This window comes from Megascapheus bottae, chromosome 3 (assembly GCF_031878675.1).
Source record: "Megascapheus bottae isolate mThoBot1 chromosome 3, mThoBot2.hap1, whole genome shotgun sequence".
Classification (NCBI taxonomy): domain Eukaryota; kingdom Metazoa; phylum Chordata; class Mammalia; order Rodentia; family Geomyidae; genus Megascapheus; species Megascapheus bottae.
This window is the reverse complement of record NC_143511.1, coordinates 64,975,971-64,991,339: the sequence shown is the minus strand read 5'-3', so window position 1 is coordinate 64,991,339 and position 15,369 is coordinate 64,975,971. Positions and strand designations below refer to the sequence as shown.

Genomic DNA, 15,369 nt, shown 5'->3' with positions numbered 1-15,369 from the left:
GAGCAAAATAAACAAAAGCTAAAATAAATTAAATAAACAAATAAATGCTACAATAAACAAAAGACCTTGACCAAGGTCATAAGTTTCTTGATGCACAAAAGCTAAGTCTAAGATAACACTCTTCTCAGGACCCCTTGATGGACACTGAAGCTCAGTTATTTGCTAGCTGAATGATTTAGGGGAGAATCTCATAATCCAGTGTGCCTAAATTCCCTCACCCGTTTTTTTTTTTAAAGCAAGTTCTTAGTAACTGCATAATCTTAAAAAAAATGTCCTTTGTAGCTTTAACCTTCAAACATAATGCATGTGAACATGGCTATTAAGAATTGATTGCTTATTACCCAATCAGAGATATTGAATGAACACCTCCCGATTGGCTAGTCTAAGATAAAGAGGGAAGGGCAAAACTTAAAAAAAAAAAAGTCTTGGCTGAGACCTCTATAAAACCATGTGTTTCCAGAGATTCCCTCCCAGGTAGCAGCTGCCACTGCACTGACAGCTTCTAATACCTAAGAGGACTCTCCGCTCCCTCAGACTGTAAGTAAAATTCCTTTGGAAACCTAGGAGGCTCTGGTGGCCATGAGAGTTAATGACAGCACTAAGCCTGGACAGGGGAAAGTTAGTTTGCCTTTGTTTTCAGGGAAAGTTTGGTGTCTGCTAAAAAGAACTATTCATTCATACCTTTCCCAAAAGGTGACAGAATCCTCTGGCTTGATTGCTACTTCCTGTTTACCTGCATGAAATAGTTCAGAAACTTTGGTCTAAGGAGAAGAACTCGTGTGTGTGTGTGTGTGTGTGTGTGTGTGTGTGTGTGTGTGTGTGTGTGTGTGTGTTCAGGGTTTTTTAATTTTTATTTTGGTTTGGTTTTGGTTTAGTTTTTGAGATAGGGTTTCATTTTATATCCCAACTTAGCCTTGAACTTGCTAAGTAGCTCAGGCTGGCTTCAAATTTATCTACCTTTCTCAGTATTGTGACTGTTAGGATTATGGGTCTGTGCCCAAATAACTCAAACATAGCTTAGAAATGTCACTGGATGTAATCTTCCTGGGCCTCAGTTTACACAGAGTCACAGACTGAGGTCACTTATAGCTCTATTTTTACTATTCATATTATTTTGTCCTATCTATCTATCTATCTATCCATCTATCCCAATTAAGAAATCTAAAATGAATGAAGTGAAATGTGAGGGTTTCCTCACCTCATCCTACATACCCCAGAAGTAAGCCAAGACTGACTGTGAATGGCCTATCTACACAGATGTTCAAACAGTGTACAAGTATATCTTTTTTATTTCTTAGTTAAAAATAGGGTGATTTTATGCATTGCATATGTCTCTAAAACTTTGTGGATTATCCCCTCACTTAATATAATGTGAACAACTTCTCAACACGCTTTAACCATAGTTGACCTGAGACTTTAGTGATTACAGCTTAGGGACATAAAACTCAATGCCTATAAGTTTCCTTTCCAGGCTGGCCTTCTTTTTTCCAGTGGTGAACATTGGCCTGTGATCCTGTCTTATGATTAACAGAGGGATAATATTTGTGCTGATGTGGTACAGACCTTTAATCCCTCTGCAAAATTTAACTTCCTTAAACAGAAGGAGTCTGACTTTTCTCTGTTATTCTGAGTCAGATAAAGAAAACAAATCAGTCATAGAAACATCAAGGTCTTTAGGTAATTTTTTAATAAGTTGAAAAAATGAGAGAAATAGTACTATTTGTATTTGTGGTTTTGCTGTCCCTGTTATTTTTACTTGTTTTTATTAGCAGATGTTAATTATACAATGGAGTTTATTATGATTTTTTCATGGATGAATATAGTGTGCTTTGAATTTAATACCTATATTTTGTGTTTTATAAGACATGTTCATGTCTAGGTACAAATTCAACAAATACATTTTGAATTGCTTCAGTGCTCAGGGTGTTTATAGGTTACATGTGAGTTACTTATTCATAAGACAACCAGAGTAAATATTACCAGCACCTAGATCGGTAAACTAAGACTCAGCGAAGTTACCTGACTTGTCCAAAGTAACAGTTATGGAAGGAAGGGCTAGTCATTGAACCCAGGCTGGTCTGATTTACTAACAGTAAATATCTATGTGGATGTGTTAGATGTTTACAATTTGTTCATGTCTGTGGTACATGACTCATAGCGTGAGGTCTTCTCTGAATGTCATCTAAAGGCAAATTTCTTTCACCATCCTCACTTTCACTTGAATAGTAAAAGATCCAACTGTGGACCTTATTACTATCAGTTCTTGGGCAGATAATTTACATTCTCATATTCTTTTTTGATCAGTTAAACAGGAGAAAAGTAATTACTTTCTAAGATTATTGTGAGAAATAAATTAAATGGAGTGTGTCAAGCAGGTAGAAACCTAAGAAATAGCTATTTTTTCATTTTGCTTAATTAAGGAAACATTTTAAAAATTATTTCAACCTTTCTGCAAAAGAATGCACTGAGAGGGAAAATTTGTACTTCAGTTTGAAGTCAATGTCATTAGGTTGGATTTTGTCAGGATGAAAATATGAAGTCCACGCCCCAAACTATAGATCCTTGACTATAATATGAAAAGTTAACTTGTAAACAGGGAAAAATCCTATTTGCCTGTGTCTGGGATGTAATGGAGCCTTGAAAGATCAAGTTTTAGAAACTGATTTTTTACTACCTTTTCTTTGTGCTCCTGTGAAAGCATTATGGTTCTATTCCTTTGGGTTAAAACAAAAACTCCTGCTGAAGTGGACAGTAGTAAGTATGAGGTTATCAGTTATGCCTTCTCAAGAATTATTCAGCAGACATTGACTTTTTCTCTCAAGGCAAAGTATTGGAAGCCTGCCCTGAAGAGATGCAGAAAACCTGAAAAAGTAGGATTGTCATAAAAGACAGGACTGAGTAGCGAATTGCTGTCTCATGCCAGCTTGGAATCTTGGACTTCTACTGAAAAATCTTGGATAGAGTTTTTTTTTTTTGAACTACAGTCTTTCCTTGCTAAAGCAGCAAAGCTGAAAGTCACTGCAACCAAGATTATCATATAACGTTAGCAGCTTCAATGACCAGAAGAACGTCTAATTCAGAAGCATTTAGTGAAAATTCTCCCTGGTCTTAACCAATCTCTCTCAGAGGGTTGTGTGAGGAGCCTTGCACCTCACTCTTTCTAGCCTACAATAAAAGAGGTTAACTTCAAGGCCATGTATACATTTATCCACACAAACTTGTTTCCTGGAAAATAATCCACTGGAAGTGCCAGCTAAAAGAAAGTGGGGGCCAGTTACAAAGTCTAGAGGCTTCACTGTTCTATTCTTCCAGCCAGTCAATGTATCCATTGGCACCAAAAATCCCCAGAAAGGAGAGCTTGCCCATCATTGAAGTCCTTGTTGTCAGATTTTCATGGTCCTCTGGCCCCTATCCAATATGACTACTTGCAACTACTTAAGTGAAAGTAAAACAACAGAACTGATTTCACATCTATGAAAGTGAGCATCCTGGTCATGAATCAATCCCAGTCACCCACATTTCTGTGCATGAATCTCTTGAATTCTTTTCCAGACCTGTCACCATGGCTCACCGATTTCCAGCACTCACCCCAGACCAGAAGAAAGAACTCTCAGATATCGCCCAGCGCATAGTTGCCAATGGAAAGGGCATCTTGGCTGCAGATGAATCTGTAGGTGAGTGTGGGAAACAGGTCATGTCATAGTATACTCTCATTTTTACCCTTAGCAAAGGTAATGTGGTAACTACTCTTCCTCTTGAAGGAAGTAAAGGTTTGTGTACTCACGAGTGGAAACAGAAGAGTCAGAGTCAGTGAGTCCCTTAGTAAGTCTAGCAGAAAGATTGAAGAAAACCAAGGGGGGAGGGACTCCTCCATTGACTAATTTGGACTCAAAAGAGAGGTCATTTGAATCTAGTTAGTAGAAGGTCAGGAACTCAGGAACCTGGATAAGGTCAATGAGAATTTAGTTTCAAGCAGTATAGAATTGCATTCTGTAGTAGAACAGAATTTATGACTGAGGAAATCCCCTTGTGGCCAGGCAGTGCTGTGACACGCTTGTACAGGCCGTTCTGAGATAAGTAAAGAGCCTGCATCCTTCCTTCCATTACATGTTCATCCAGTGACACTGCAAACCAGAACAGGGAGGGCTGGGGCCTGAAGGACTTCCATGTGCCTCTGGGTCCAATGGTGGCTTCCACCCTGGTCCCTGTATGTACAGCACATACACTTCTTATTCAGCAAGAAATGTTTGTACCCTGAGAAATAAACCAGCAAAAAAATAGTCAGAAGCTATGAACATTTGGATACAAAAATAGAGACTTGCTTTCCATTCTGGCGAGAACCACTCAGTATGAACTAAAGTCACAGGAAAGCCCTGGCTTGTTTCTTAATGCTGTTTTCACCACTCCCAACTCTTACACCTTAGGCACCATGGGAAACCGGCTGCAGAGAATCAAGGTAGAAAACACCGAAGAGAACCGCCGGCAGTTCCGAGAAATCCTCTTTACGGTGGACAATTCCGTCAGCAAGAGCATTGGGGGAGTGATTCTTTTCCATGAGACACTCTACCAGAAAGACAGCCAAGGGAAGCTGTTCAGAAATATCCTGAAGGAGAAGGGCATCGTCGTGGGCATCAAGGTGAACACTTTCATTCATACTCACCCCTGCTTCCTCCCAGGCACAGGCCAGCATAGAGCCAACACTCAAGATCCTTAGTGTCTAATGTCATCACCTTCCTATGGAGAAGCAGATCATCTCTTCAACTTTTCCTCCAGTGTGTTTGATTTTTCCTATTTGTTGTTGTTTGATACCTGTTCATCTTTCATTCAGGTTTTCCCTCTCTCCTCTCTCCTCTCCTCCCTTCCCCTCCCTCCCCTCCCCTCCTCTCCCTTCCCTCCCTCCCCTGCCCTCCTCTCTTACTTTTGCTAGTCCTGGGGCTTGAACTCAGGATAGACTTTCTCAGTGCTAGCATTCTCTCACTTGAGCCACATCACCACTTCCAGCTTTCTCTGTGTGTATGGTACAGAGGACTCGAACCCAGAGCTTTGTGCATGCTAGGAAAACACTCTACCATTAGGCCGTCCGTACTCACAGTGCTCATTCAAGTTTTCTACAACATACTTAATCTTTTTGCATGTGTACTTCTTCACTTATTAAAATAAGATTATTTGTATCTACCTCAGGAAGTTCTTTCAAAAATGTTCTGTTCACTTAAGAGCAGCTTCTTTTATTAAAAGCATTTACTTATCTTTTAACTACAGCTCCTATTTCTCCATCAGCTTCTCTGGAGAAATCAAGCACTGACTGAACTTACAATTCAATTCATTCAATCTTTGGCACAATATGAGGAAGTAGACTTGGTTATTATTTTTATATTAGTTGTAAAAACAGAACCCCTGGGCATAATGTAACTTTGTATACAGTCAAGACTAACTCTTCAGTTCAGTCTTTTGCTAGTTTGAGAGTAGAGGTTGCAGCTGTCTTCTCTTTCCTTCCTTCCTTCCTGTCTGACCACAATGTCTGATAGCAGCAAGTGATCAGAAAGTGTCAGAATTGACATTTCCCTACTGCTCCTTCAGAAAAGTATTCATTCTGCTGTTACTGAACTGAACCCTTGCCAAAGGAGCTCTGTTTGTGTTTTCCGGGTACCTGACTTCTGCTAATTGTTAATTATTTGTATCCACAGCTAGACCAAGGAGGTGCTCCTCTTGCAGGAACAAACAAAGAAACCACCATTCAAGGTAAGGAGATTGCCTACGTATACCTCATCCCCATATATTTAGAAATGAAGGCTAGTAAAAACAAAATGGGAACAAGTTTTTTTTTTTAATACAAAGATTGCAGGGCCTTTAGAGCCACCTGCTTCTACTTTTCAGTCCCAGCTTCTCCATATAATGATGAAGCCACTCACCTTAAAATGGGATAGCAATACCTACTTTGTTATGGAATTATACAAAATGTACATAGGTGGCTATTGTAGTACCACTCAAAGAAGATACTCTGTCCTGGGAATCATTTAAAAGAAAAATCCAGCGGCAATAGAGAAGAACGCCTACCAAGCTTTGGGATCAAACACTTGAAACTGAATCCTTGTTCCATCACATGCTAAACAATTTTGCAAAATACTTTACTGAACAGGTACACCATTATTGGCCTCAGCATTGTTTTACCTAAACAGAATTTGAATCTTGTGGTTACTTGCTAGCCAAACAAACTTTATGGTAAAGTCCCTTAATCACTGTGAACCTCATTTTCCACATCTGTAAATGAGTATGTTATGATTTCCCTCTATTCTGCACATTGAGGATCCATTATGTATGTGGAAGCCACAATCCTTAAGTGTGGGCCCAGTATTGTGATGGACACTTTACTTAGGTGTTGTTAGTTCTCAAGGTCTGGCACTGAAAGTGAAGAGAGAACTTCACTTTATCATAGGCCCCTCATGAACAGAAATAGGAGTCTAAGGACATTTTTCTGTCTTTTGTGATTCGCAGGCCTTGATGGTCTCTCAGAACGTTGTGCTCAGTACAAGAAAGATGGTGTTGACTTTGGAAAGTGGCGTGCTGTGCTGAGGATTGATGATCAGTGTCCCTCCAGCCTTGCCATCCAAGAAAATGCCAATGCCCTGGCACGTTATGCCAGCATCTGTCAGCAGGTGGCTAATCTGCTTTTCCCTTGGGCTAACAAACAGCAGGCTAGAGCTTTCTTCAGAACTTTTCAATCTTACCATAACCCTACCAGTCTCACCTCTTCCCTCATTAGTGTATTCTGGTACCAGTTTTGTTTACCACATTTTCTATACTCAAGTATATAGGGAGCCATTTGGCTCCACAAGCCAATTAGAGTCTGACCAAATTGTGGGCACAAAACCAAAGCCAACAACTGCTTCCCTCTGCCCACATCCTTAAGTGAAGCCTTAAACACGACATGGCTTTTGATGCCTGAGAGCTTGCTCCATAATATTCAGGATAGGATCCCTTTAGATCCAGAGCTAAACATACAATCTCTAATCTAGTCCCAGTCCACATAAATACCTGGAGGATGGTGGCTTGATACCAAAGTTTCCAAACAATATCGGATGAAGTATTTCTGGCTCAAAGTTAAGCTTGGTTTGCTTCTATGAATACCTGGAAGTTAAAACTGTACACTCTGCTTAAATTCCTTACCCATACTGTCTTAAAAAGTTGCTATTAGGGTGAAGTTCTGAGGTAACTAGAATACTTTCTAGAGTGAGGTCCAGACATGAAAGGGTTCTATTTGTTTTGTTTTGAATCTGGTTCCTGAAAACTTTTCCTTTATCCTCCCTGTATTTCTTGGGCTAAGCCACAAATCTCAGTAGATACCTCATAATTTATTTTCACCACTTTCAACTCCACAAGGGCTTCATTTTACACCAGCTGCTCTGTTGACTGCTTCCAACGGAAGGATCACATTCAGCATGGATTCACTTCTCTTCCTTCCTTCCATTTTCTCTTTTAGAATGGGCTGGTTCCTATTGTTGAACCAGAGGTAATTCCTGATGGGAGCCACGATTTAGAACACTGCCAGTATGTCTCTGAGAAGGTAAGTCTGATGTATCAAGGAACCAATTGCAGTTTAAAACTTTTACTTTGTTTAAATATCAACTGTTGCTCAGAATATAAAGGATGTCATATTTGAAATACCATTTTGTTCAGAATTGTTATATAGCACAGAGTTTGTAGAGAGGCACTCATCAACCCTTCTCTTTTTGGCCACATAATATGTGACTTATGAAAAAAAAAACTTGCAATGTTGAAGGCTTAGGTTAGAGAATCTATTTTCCCACAGTGGGACCTTGAGATGGTCATGTTATTTCTTCTGGATTTCAGTTTCATTATGTGTCTGCTAAGGATTTTTTAAATAAGATTTGAGGCTCACTAGAGAAAATGTAACTAGAACTTATATTGTTCTCATTTAACTTTCTTGTCATCATAGTTTCGGAAGAGAGTACTTTTCCTCAGGCACTGTGAGAAAAACATAATTCACCAGAGTTTAATTACTTCACTTGCAAAATTATGTAGCTGAAATGGGATATGAAAACACTGAAGTTTCTAAAATGTAGGTTTTTTTTTAATGACCCTTCAAGCTTCTATGAAAGTGAAGAGAAGATGTCTCCAACTGGCTAATAAGTCTCATTAGAAGGTGACACTGAGGAAAGGAGTAAAGTGGAGGAAGAATCTCGAGGAGATTCTTCTAGGAGAAGTTAGAGTAAAAGTATGTGTGTGGGGGAGGAAGTCAGCTTATACTTAATAGCGATAGTTTGCCAAGTACTGACTAGGGAAGGCATAAAGGCTGGTTGAAAACTTTTACACACACAGAGAGAGACAGAGACAGACAGAAATGGAAACAGAGGAGAGAAGATGAAAGGAGAGACTTAGGGATTATAATAAAGGGGATGAGCTTGGTCAAAGTACACTGTATTAATTCTCATTTACTCTTAATGTAAACCAATGGACTTCATAAACCAAATAGCTGCAGCCACACAATATACATTCTTGGGGGATTGAAGTACCCTGATCTAAAACATCTGACTGCTGATTTGGTTCACCCATCCCTCAGGTTCTGGCTGCCGTCTACAAGGCCCTGAACGACCATCATGTTTACCTAGAAGGCACTCTGTTAAAGCCCAACATGGTAACCGCTGGTCATGCCTGCACCAAGAAGTATACGCCAGAGCAGGTGGCCATGGCCACTGTCACAGCTCTCCACCGCACCGTGCCTGCAGCTGTTCCTGGTATGGTCTTGCTCCTCTAACTCTGGCTCTCATCCTCTCAAAGTCCCACAAGCATTTGTGCTTGTGTAGAGTCTGCTTCTGTGCTTGCAACAGGATACCTGTCATCTCAGCAGGCATCCAGTAATTCTCGCACGATGCCACATATCTTTCATGTGTCCAAGGGTTCACACTCATTTATATCTCAACATTTCACCTCTCCCCCTCCTTATTAAAGCCCTTCTCTCCCTAAATCACCTAGCCTCAGCCAGGACAAACTGACTTCTATGATGCAGCTCCATCAAGCCAAGTACAGAAAAGGGTGAAACATCACATTTCTTTTAGGCTTAGTGTTTGCTTTCTCAGACATAACACATAGGTGGGACTAATACCATAGAATGACTTTTCTCCTTCCAGGCATCTGCTTTTTATCTGGCGGCATGAGTGAAGAGGATGCTACCCTCAATCTTAATGCTATCAACCTTTGCCCTCTGCCCAAGCCCTGGAAACTAAGTTTCTCTTATGGACGGGCCCTGCAGGCTAGTGCACTGGCTGCCTGGAGTGGCAAGGCTGAAAACAAGAAGGCAACACAGGAAGCTTTTATGAAACGAGCTCTGGTAAGATGCTCCTCCCTCTTACTTACATGGTCAAAGCTGTTATATGGGCCTGACAATCTTGCAGAGAAGCACTGGTTTCTTTAGGTAAGGAAGGTTTTTTACAGGTAATGCTAACTCCATCAGTAGGAGAACTGAAGCTACAAAGAGTTTTGAATTGCCCATTATGCTAAGTGGGTTGATAACAGTAGGACTGCTAGACAGTTTCATAAGAGGTAGAATCAGAAAGAAGAGGAGCAACACATGAACTTGGGATGCCTGAGAAAATCAGCCTTTAATAACAGGATGAACCAAAGAATCTGGGAAGAGAAATGAGTTACAATAGTAATATGACACCAAGAGATTTTAAAAGATGAGAAAAGTATTTGGATTAGCATTTAGGAGAACATCAGTGATCCCCAGCAAACTAGTTTCAATGATAAGAGAAAAGAGAAGGCTCTTTGTCAGAAAAAGATTCCTAAAGGTGATCAGAAGACATGAGCACCAAAAAGGGTTTATTCAACTAGAAACCACTGTTTCTAAAAATACCTTCTAGGAACCAACAACTGAAGTAAACAAATCAGGCATAGTCATTGCTTTCAGGAAGCTGGGAATTTTAATAAAATAGGAAAGAGACTGCTGGCAAAAGATCCTAAGGAGAGAGTAAAGAATAGGGGTCAGAGATACTTAAAGACAGATTTTTGAAGATGTGGGTTTACATGATATTCAGTATGGGTGGCATTGTTGATTGTGAAGACAAAGGTGAACAAAAGACAGAAAAGGTGAAAGAGAATGGGGTTTGATTGCAGTAAGTTTGTTAGAAATGAAGAGATAAGGCAGTTGAACACGGATTACTCCTTGGGAAAATGATTAAGAAATGGAGATTTCAATCCTGATTGTGGAGAAGGCAAAAATAGATGTTGAAGGAAATCAGCTGAAAAACTGACCAGACATTATGGTCAGACATAGCCAAGTATCAAGTAAGGCGCAGCTGAAAGGAGAATGAATTAGTGATTCATTAGCCTAGTTCCTGAATTTTCCTAACTACTCTCTAAGGCCTTAAGATAGATCCAGAATCAGGTTCGAATGGGTATTACCCAGGTGAGTGAGTAGAATGTTAACAGGAGGGAAAGAGTGGTAAATTTTAGTGACAGCCTCCTTTGGCTCATTGATCATAGAAGAGTAACAGCACAAGATCCAAATCAACCACAAGTTTGGTGATGAGGCTCTCCAAGGAAAGGAATCCCCAAGGAGGCTGAAACCCCATTTCTGGAAAAGTATGAGCCATTCCTTACACTTTTCTTTGATGAAAGGACACAGGGCACGCATGTGATGGCAGATGGCTCACACACAACATGGAGTAATAATTCTCAGTGCAGATTGGAAGGGCCATCCACAAAGAAAGGAAGTTGAAGTTCTCACCTAAGACAGTCATTTTCCAGCTTGAGTGTGTGTACCCTGATCATGAAAAATGCAGTTGCAGAATCCCTCCCAGTGAGTTTCTAACTTAGTCTGAGGTGAGGCCACAGATTGCCCGTTTCTAACGAGTTCCTGGGCAATGCATATAGTTCATGAGACTCTTGGAGAACCACTGATGGGAGTTGTCAAAGTCATGGAGCATCTTGGAGATAAGAGACAAAAGTAACAGTGACTAGAAGTGGTACCAGTGAGTGACATTTGGCTATCACTATAAAATTTCCATAATTCGAGCCGTGAGTTTGTCCTAGTAGTAGAGTGCTTGCCTAGCATGCATGAAGACCCAGGTTCGATTCCTCGGCACCACACATAGAAAAAAAAAGCCAGAAGTGGTGCTGTGGATAAAGTCGTAGAGCTCTAGCCTTGAGAAAACCCAAGGACAGTGCTCAACCTTGAGCCTAAACCCAAGATTGACAAAAAAAAAATTCCACAATTCTATGTTCACCTTTCATAAGAATGAAGGTGGAGAATCAACTGATATTACAGAACAGCTACATCTTTGTGTGAACAAACAGAATATGGAAACATTCTTAAATCAGCACTTCCTTGGAACAGTGCTCAATACTGTATGAGTGGGAAATTTTTCAATTTTAATTTCTAGTAATGTTGCAAGATGGTTAGGACTAAAAAGAGGTTTTCCCAATAACTGATTTGCCAAAGAAATGATAGAAAAACTTGGATTAGAAAAAAACAGATAACATTCTGGAAGGAGACATGCCCGGGAGTATGATTATGAGGGGAGAGATAAATGCAAATGTATAAGTGGTTTCAAATGAGAAATAAAGAGGTTCAAGTCTGGGCTGTATTTCTTTAACTCCATATCCTCTCTTGTGCTCTCTTGTAGGCTAACTGCCAGGCAGCCCAAGGACAGTACGTCCACACAGGCTCTTCTGGGGCAGCTGCCACCCAGTCACTTTTCACCGCCTCCTATACTTACTAGGCACTGATAACCTTTAGTTTGGCTCCAGCTCTTCTAGTATCATGGTGGGAGGCCAAAATGGAGTAACCTTTCAATTACCCCTGGAAAGTAGACAAAGATCAGACTTAAAACACAGTAGAAACCTCAAATCAGCTGGTGAAACATGAGTATAGGTATGTCAAGCTCCTGACAAAATTTCACACAGTAGTTCACATTTCCAGTGCACCATGCTCCAGAGTATTCACCCAAAGGAAAAACAGGCTTTATTTAAAAACGAAAAAACCCCCAAACTACTTCTTTATCCAGAACTGCTGAGTAAAACACACAAAAGCCAAGGGTGAAGTCATAGCATTAGTTGATTATAGAAACAGCTGTAAACAACAAAGAAATAAAATGTTCTGTACAACAGCAGTGGGACTGGGGTTTCATTTTTCCTTTTTTTTTTGATGGACTATTTCATCATCTTTTATTCTATTGGACAAGACTGGCATTAATGGGATTTTCAACTTTGGGTACTGACTGGAAATAAGCAGCAGATTCTTGAGCCAAATCTTACCCTAACTAAATCAGAAATTCTAAATAGGGGGTCCTTCGAATTACTGGACTTTTTTATTTTTTGCCGTACTGGGCTTGGGCTCAGGGCCTGAGCACTGGCCTTGGACTTTCTCAAGGCCAGAGCTCTACCACTTGATCCTCAGCACCATTTCCAGCTTTTTTCCATATATGTGGTACTGAGGAATTTAACTCCGGTCTTCGTGCAAGGTAAGCACTCTACTACTAGGCCAAACTCCCAGCCCCACTATTAGACTTTTAAGAAATTCTCTTGGTGATTCCAATAAGCAGCCAAATTTGGGAATACTTATCTAAATTTCAAGTTGGAGGGTATGTGAAAATCACTGTAATTCGTGGTATCACACCAGCTATCATGTATAATGGTTTCCTCAAACTTGTGGAAGTGTTACGAGTAAACATGATGTTGATGCTTGGACTATTTCTCTGTAAGTGTCCAGACGTAGTGAAAAAGGCGATTTTCCTCTATGCAGTGAAACATGCCACCTAGTTTCGCAACTAATAATGGTCATATAATTATAGTGTATAAACATTAAATTTTCTCAATTAGGCTATAGAAAAAGTATTTCAGAACACCATGGTTACAAAAGAGAATTTAAATATGACTTTGCACAATATAAAAGGCATGATTAAACTGACTGACTAAAAAAAGTGAAAAAGTAGAGGAATACAAAGGTAATCAGGAGTATTACATAAACTTGATAGGTTAATAAAGAGCTAGAGCTACAGTTTAGCTGTAGAACATCTGTCTAGCAAGCACAGAGCTGAGTTCAAATCCCAACACCAATAAAGTAATAAAGGAAGTACATATGCATAATTAAAATGCATATTGCATTTATTATAGATTATAGATGAAGGTAAAAAAAGGAAAACTCTTGTCTTAAATAATATAAAATGATATGTATTGAGATAAATTAACTGAGAAGAAACAGGCTGAGCACCAGTGGCACATACCTGTAATCCTAGCTACTCAGGAGGCTAAGATCTGAGGATCATGGTTCAAAGCCAGCCTGGGCAAGAAAGTCCATGAAACTCACATCTACAAATTATTTACCAGAAGTTCCATGTGGGTCAAATTTGTACAGTGCTAGTCTTGAGAAGAAGAGCTCAGGGACAGCACCTAGGCCCAGAGTTCAAACCCATAACTGACAAAGAAAGAAAGAAAGAAAGAAAGAAAGAAAGAAAGAAAGAAAGAAAGAAAGAAAGAAAGAAAGAAAGGAAGGAAGGAAGGAAGGAAGGAAGGAAGGAAGGAAGGAAGGAAGGAAGGAAGAAAGAAAGAAAGAAAGGAAACATAGGCATTTTGAGGTGTAAGGGCAGAACTAAGATGGAGGCCTGGCTCAAGTGGTAGAGCCACTTGGGTAACAAGGGCTGTGTCCTTCCTGACTTCAAAACCTAGTTCGGAAAATTTTAAAAAAGCAAAAGGGGGCTTCTGAAGACAAAGACTGGGAAGAAAGGCATGGGAAAGATCATTTCTACTTATTATACACCCTCTACAGCATATGGATGCTTATTTCATATACTTCTCGTTACTTTTCTATAAGCAATATTCATCTAAGCAATTTAAGACAAATCTAGGCTATTTAAACAAGCACTTTCACTTTATATATGTCAGTGTCAAAACCAAGCCAGAGCAGTTAAATTACTTGTCAAGGGTCACACCTGTAATGAAGAGCTCAGAGGACAGAATCAGGTTTCTTTCTCTCATAATGGACACAGAGCCAGGAAGGAAGGTATGCTGCCCAGGACCTGGATTTGTGAACATCTTCCCTTAGGAAGATAATAAAATGTGTCACTCAGCAAAATTACAGAGAAATGAAGTGTGATAGTGAATTTACAAGACTCCTTTTATTTGCTTAAAATTTGATCTTCTAATTAATAATTTGCTTCACCTACTATAACACTAATTTATTTCCAGACTCTTTAATATTTATTTACTTCCAAAATTGTTTCCTATAAAGCTGAGTACTGGGAGGCTCACATCTAGAATCCTAGGTATGAAATACAGAGGATCTTGGTTTGAAGCCAGCCTGCAACATAAAAGTCTGAGATTCCACTGCTAAAATAACCAGAAAAAAAGCTGGGTTGGAGGCATGGCTCAAGCGTTAAGAGCACTGGAAGTTCAAACTCTGGTATAAGAAATCATACATTCAGGAGGAATTTGAATAATACTGCCAAACACTGTCATCTGTTCTCTAAATACACTTTTAATTACTCCCTCCTCCTCTTTCTTTCTAGTGTCTTCAAATATTTTCACAACGCCCTGTCCCTCCAAACCACTCTCATTACTCTTTCCCTCTCAAAACATGAATTTCACTTATTTGAAAAATGAATCATTTCAGATGAATTCACATTTTCCCCTTCCCTAGTGAGGCACTAATGGTAAATCTGACCGCTTTTCTCTTGTAAGAGGAAGGTCCCCAAATGCTAGGGCCATTAATGCTGGAATTCATTTTAGCTCATCCAATAATTTAATCAGTTCTCTTCCTACTGTTCTCTATCTTTAACCTTTCCATTAGCTATGTTCCAAACATAGTGGTCTCATTTTTCTTTAATGTCAATCTACAGCCCTCCTTTTAAATTTAAATGACAATGTTATACAACATTCTTTATATCCAGACCAGTAACTCCTTTATTCCTTTGTCAGATCAGGAAAACTGAGTAAAAAGAATGAAAAAATAAGTTGTTGATACTGTCTCAACTAAAACATACATTTAACAAGTGTATCCTCCCATTACTGTGATTTTAAAAATGACTTTTTCACTTGTAAAGGGCCTGATTTCAGAATAAAAATGAATCAATTTAATTTTACAACAGTTCACCCTGTCCTTACTTTTACCAACTGAATGTAATTACAGTAGTTTACTTGTACTGACAGATGATGATTTCTCCAGAAACTATTCAACCCTCTGAAAAAGGATTCCTTTTCAGCCTCAGACGCTGCTAGAAAAATTCTTTAATGGCTTCCTAACAATCACGTTCAAAACTCTTCAGCCCTTCTTCCCATCCTCTGCAGCACTATTCCAGGTCAGTTTCCTGTAGTCTTCTCTTTCTCTTCCAATTAATACTAAACTCATTCTGTTTA

General features: G+C 39.5%; 1 protein-coding gene across 1 annotated transcript; it reads left to right on the top strand.

Moving 5' to 3' along the window:
- The first annotated feature begins 439 nt into the window (after positions 1–439).
- On the top strand, positions 440–11,774 carry Aldob (aldolase, fructose-bisphosphate B). Its single transcript, XM_090330342.1, has 9 exons — positions 440–537; positions 3,553–3,674; positions 4,425–4,636; positions 5,685–5,739; positions 6,493–6,653; positions 7,478–7,561; positions 8,579–8,753; positions 9,147–9,346; positions 11,643–11,774. Exons 2-9 carry the CDS (start codon positions 3,563–3,565, stop codon positions 11,736–11,738), a joined length of 1,095 nt encoding a protein of 364 aa, XP_090186468.1. The 5' UTR covers positions 440–537; positions 3,553–3,562; the 3' UTR covers positions 11,739–11,774.
- The last annotated feature ends 3,595 nt before the right edge of the window (positions 11,775–15,369 follow it).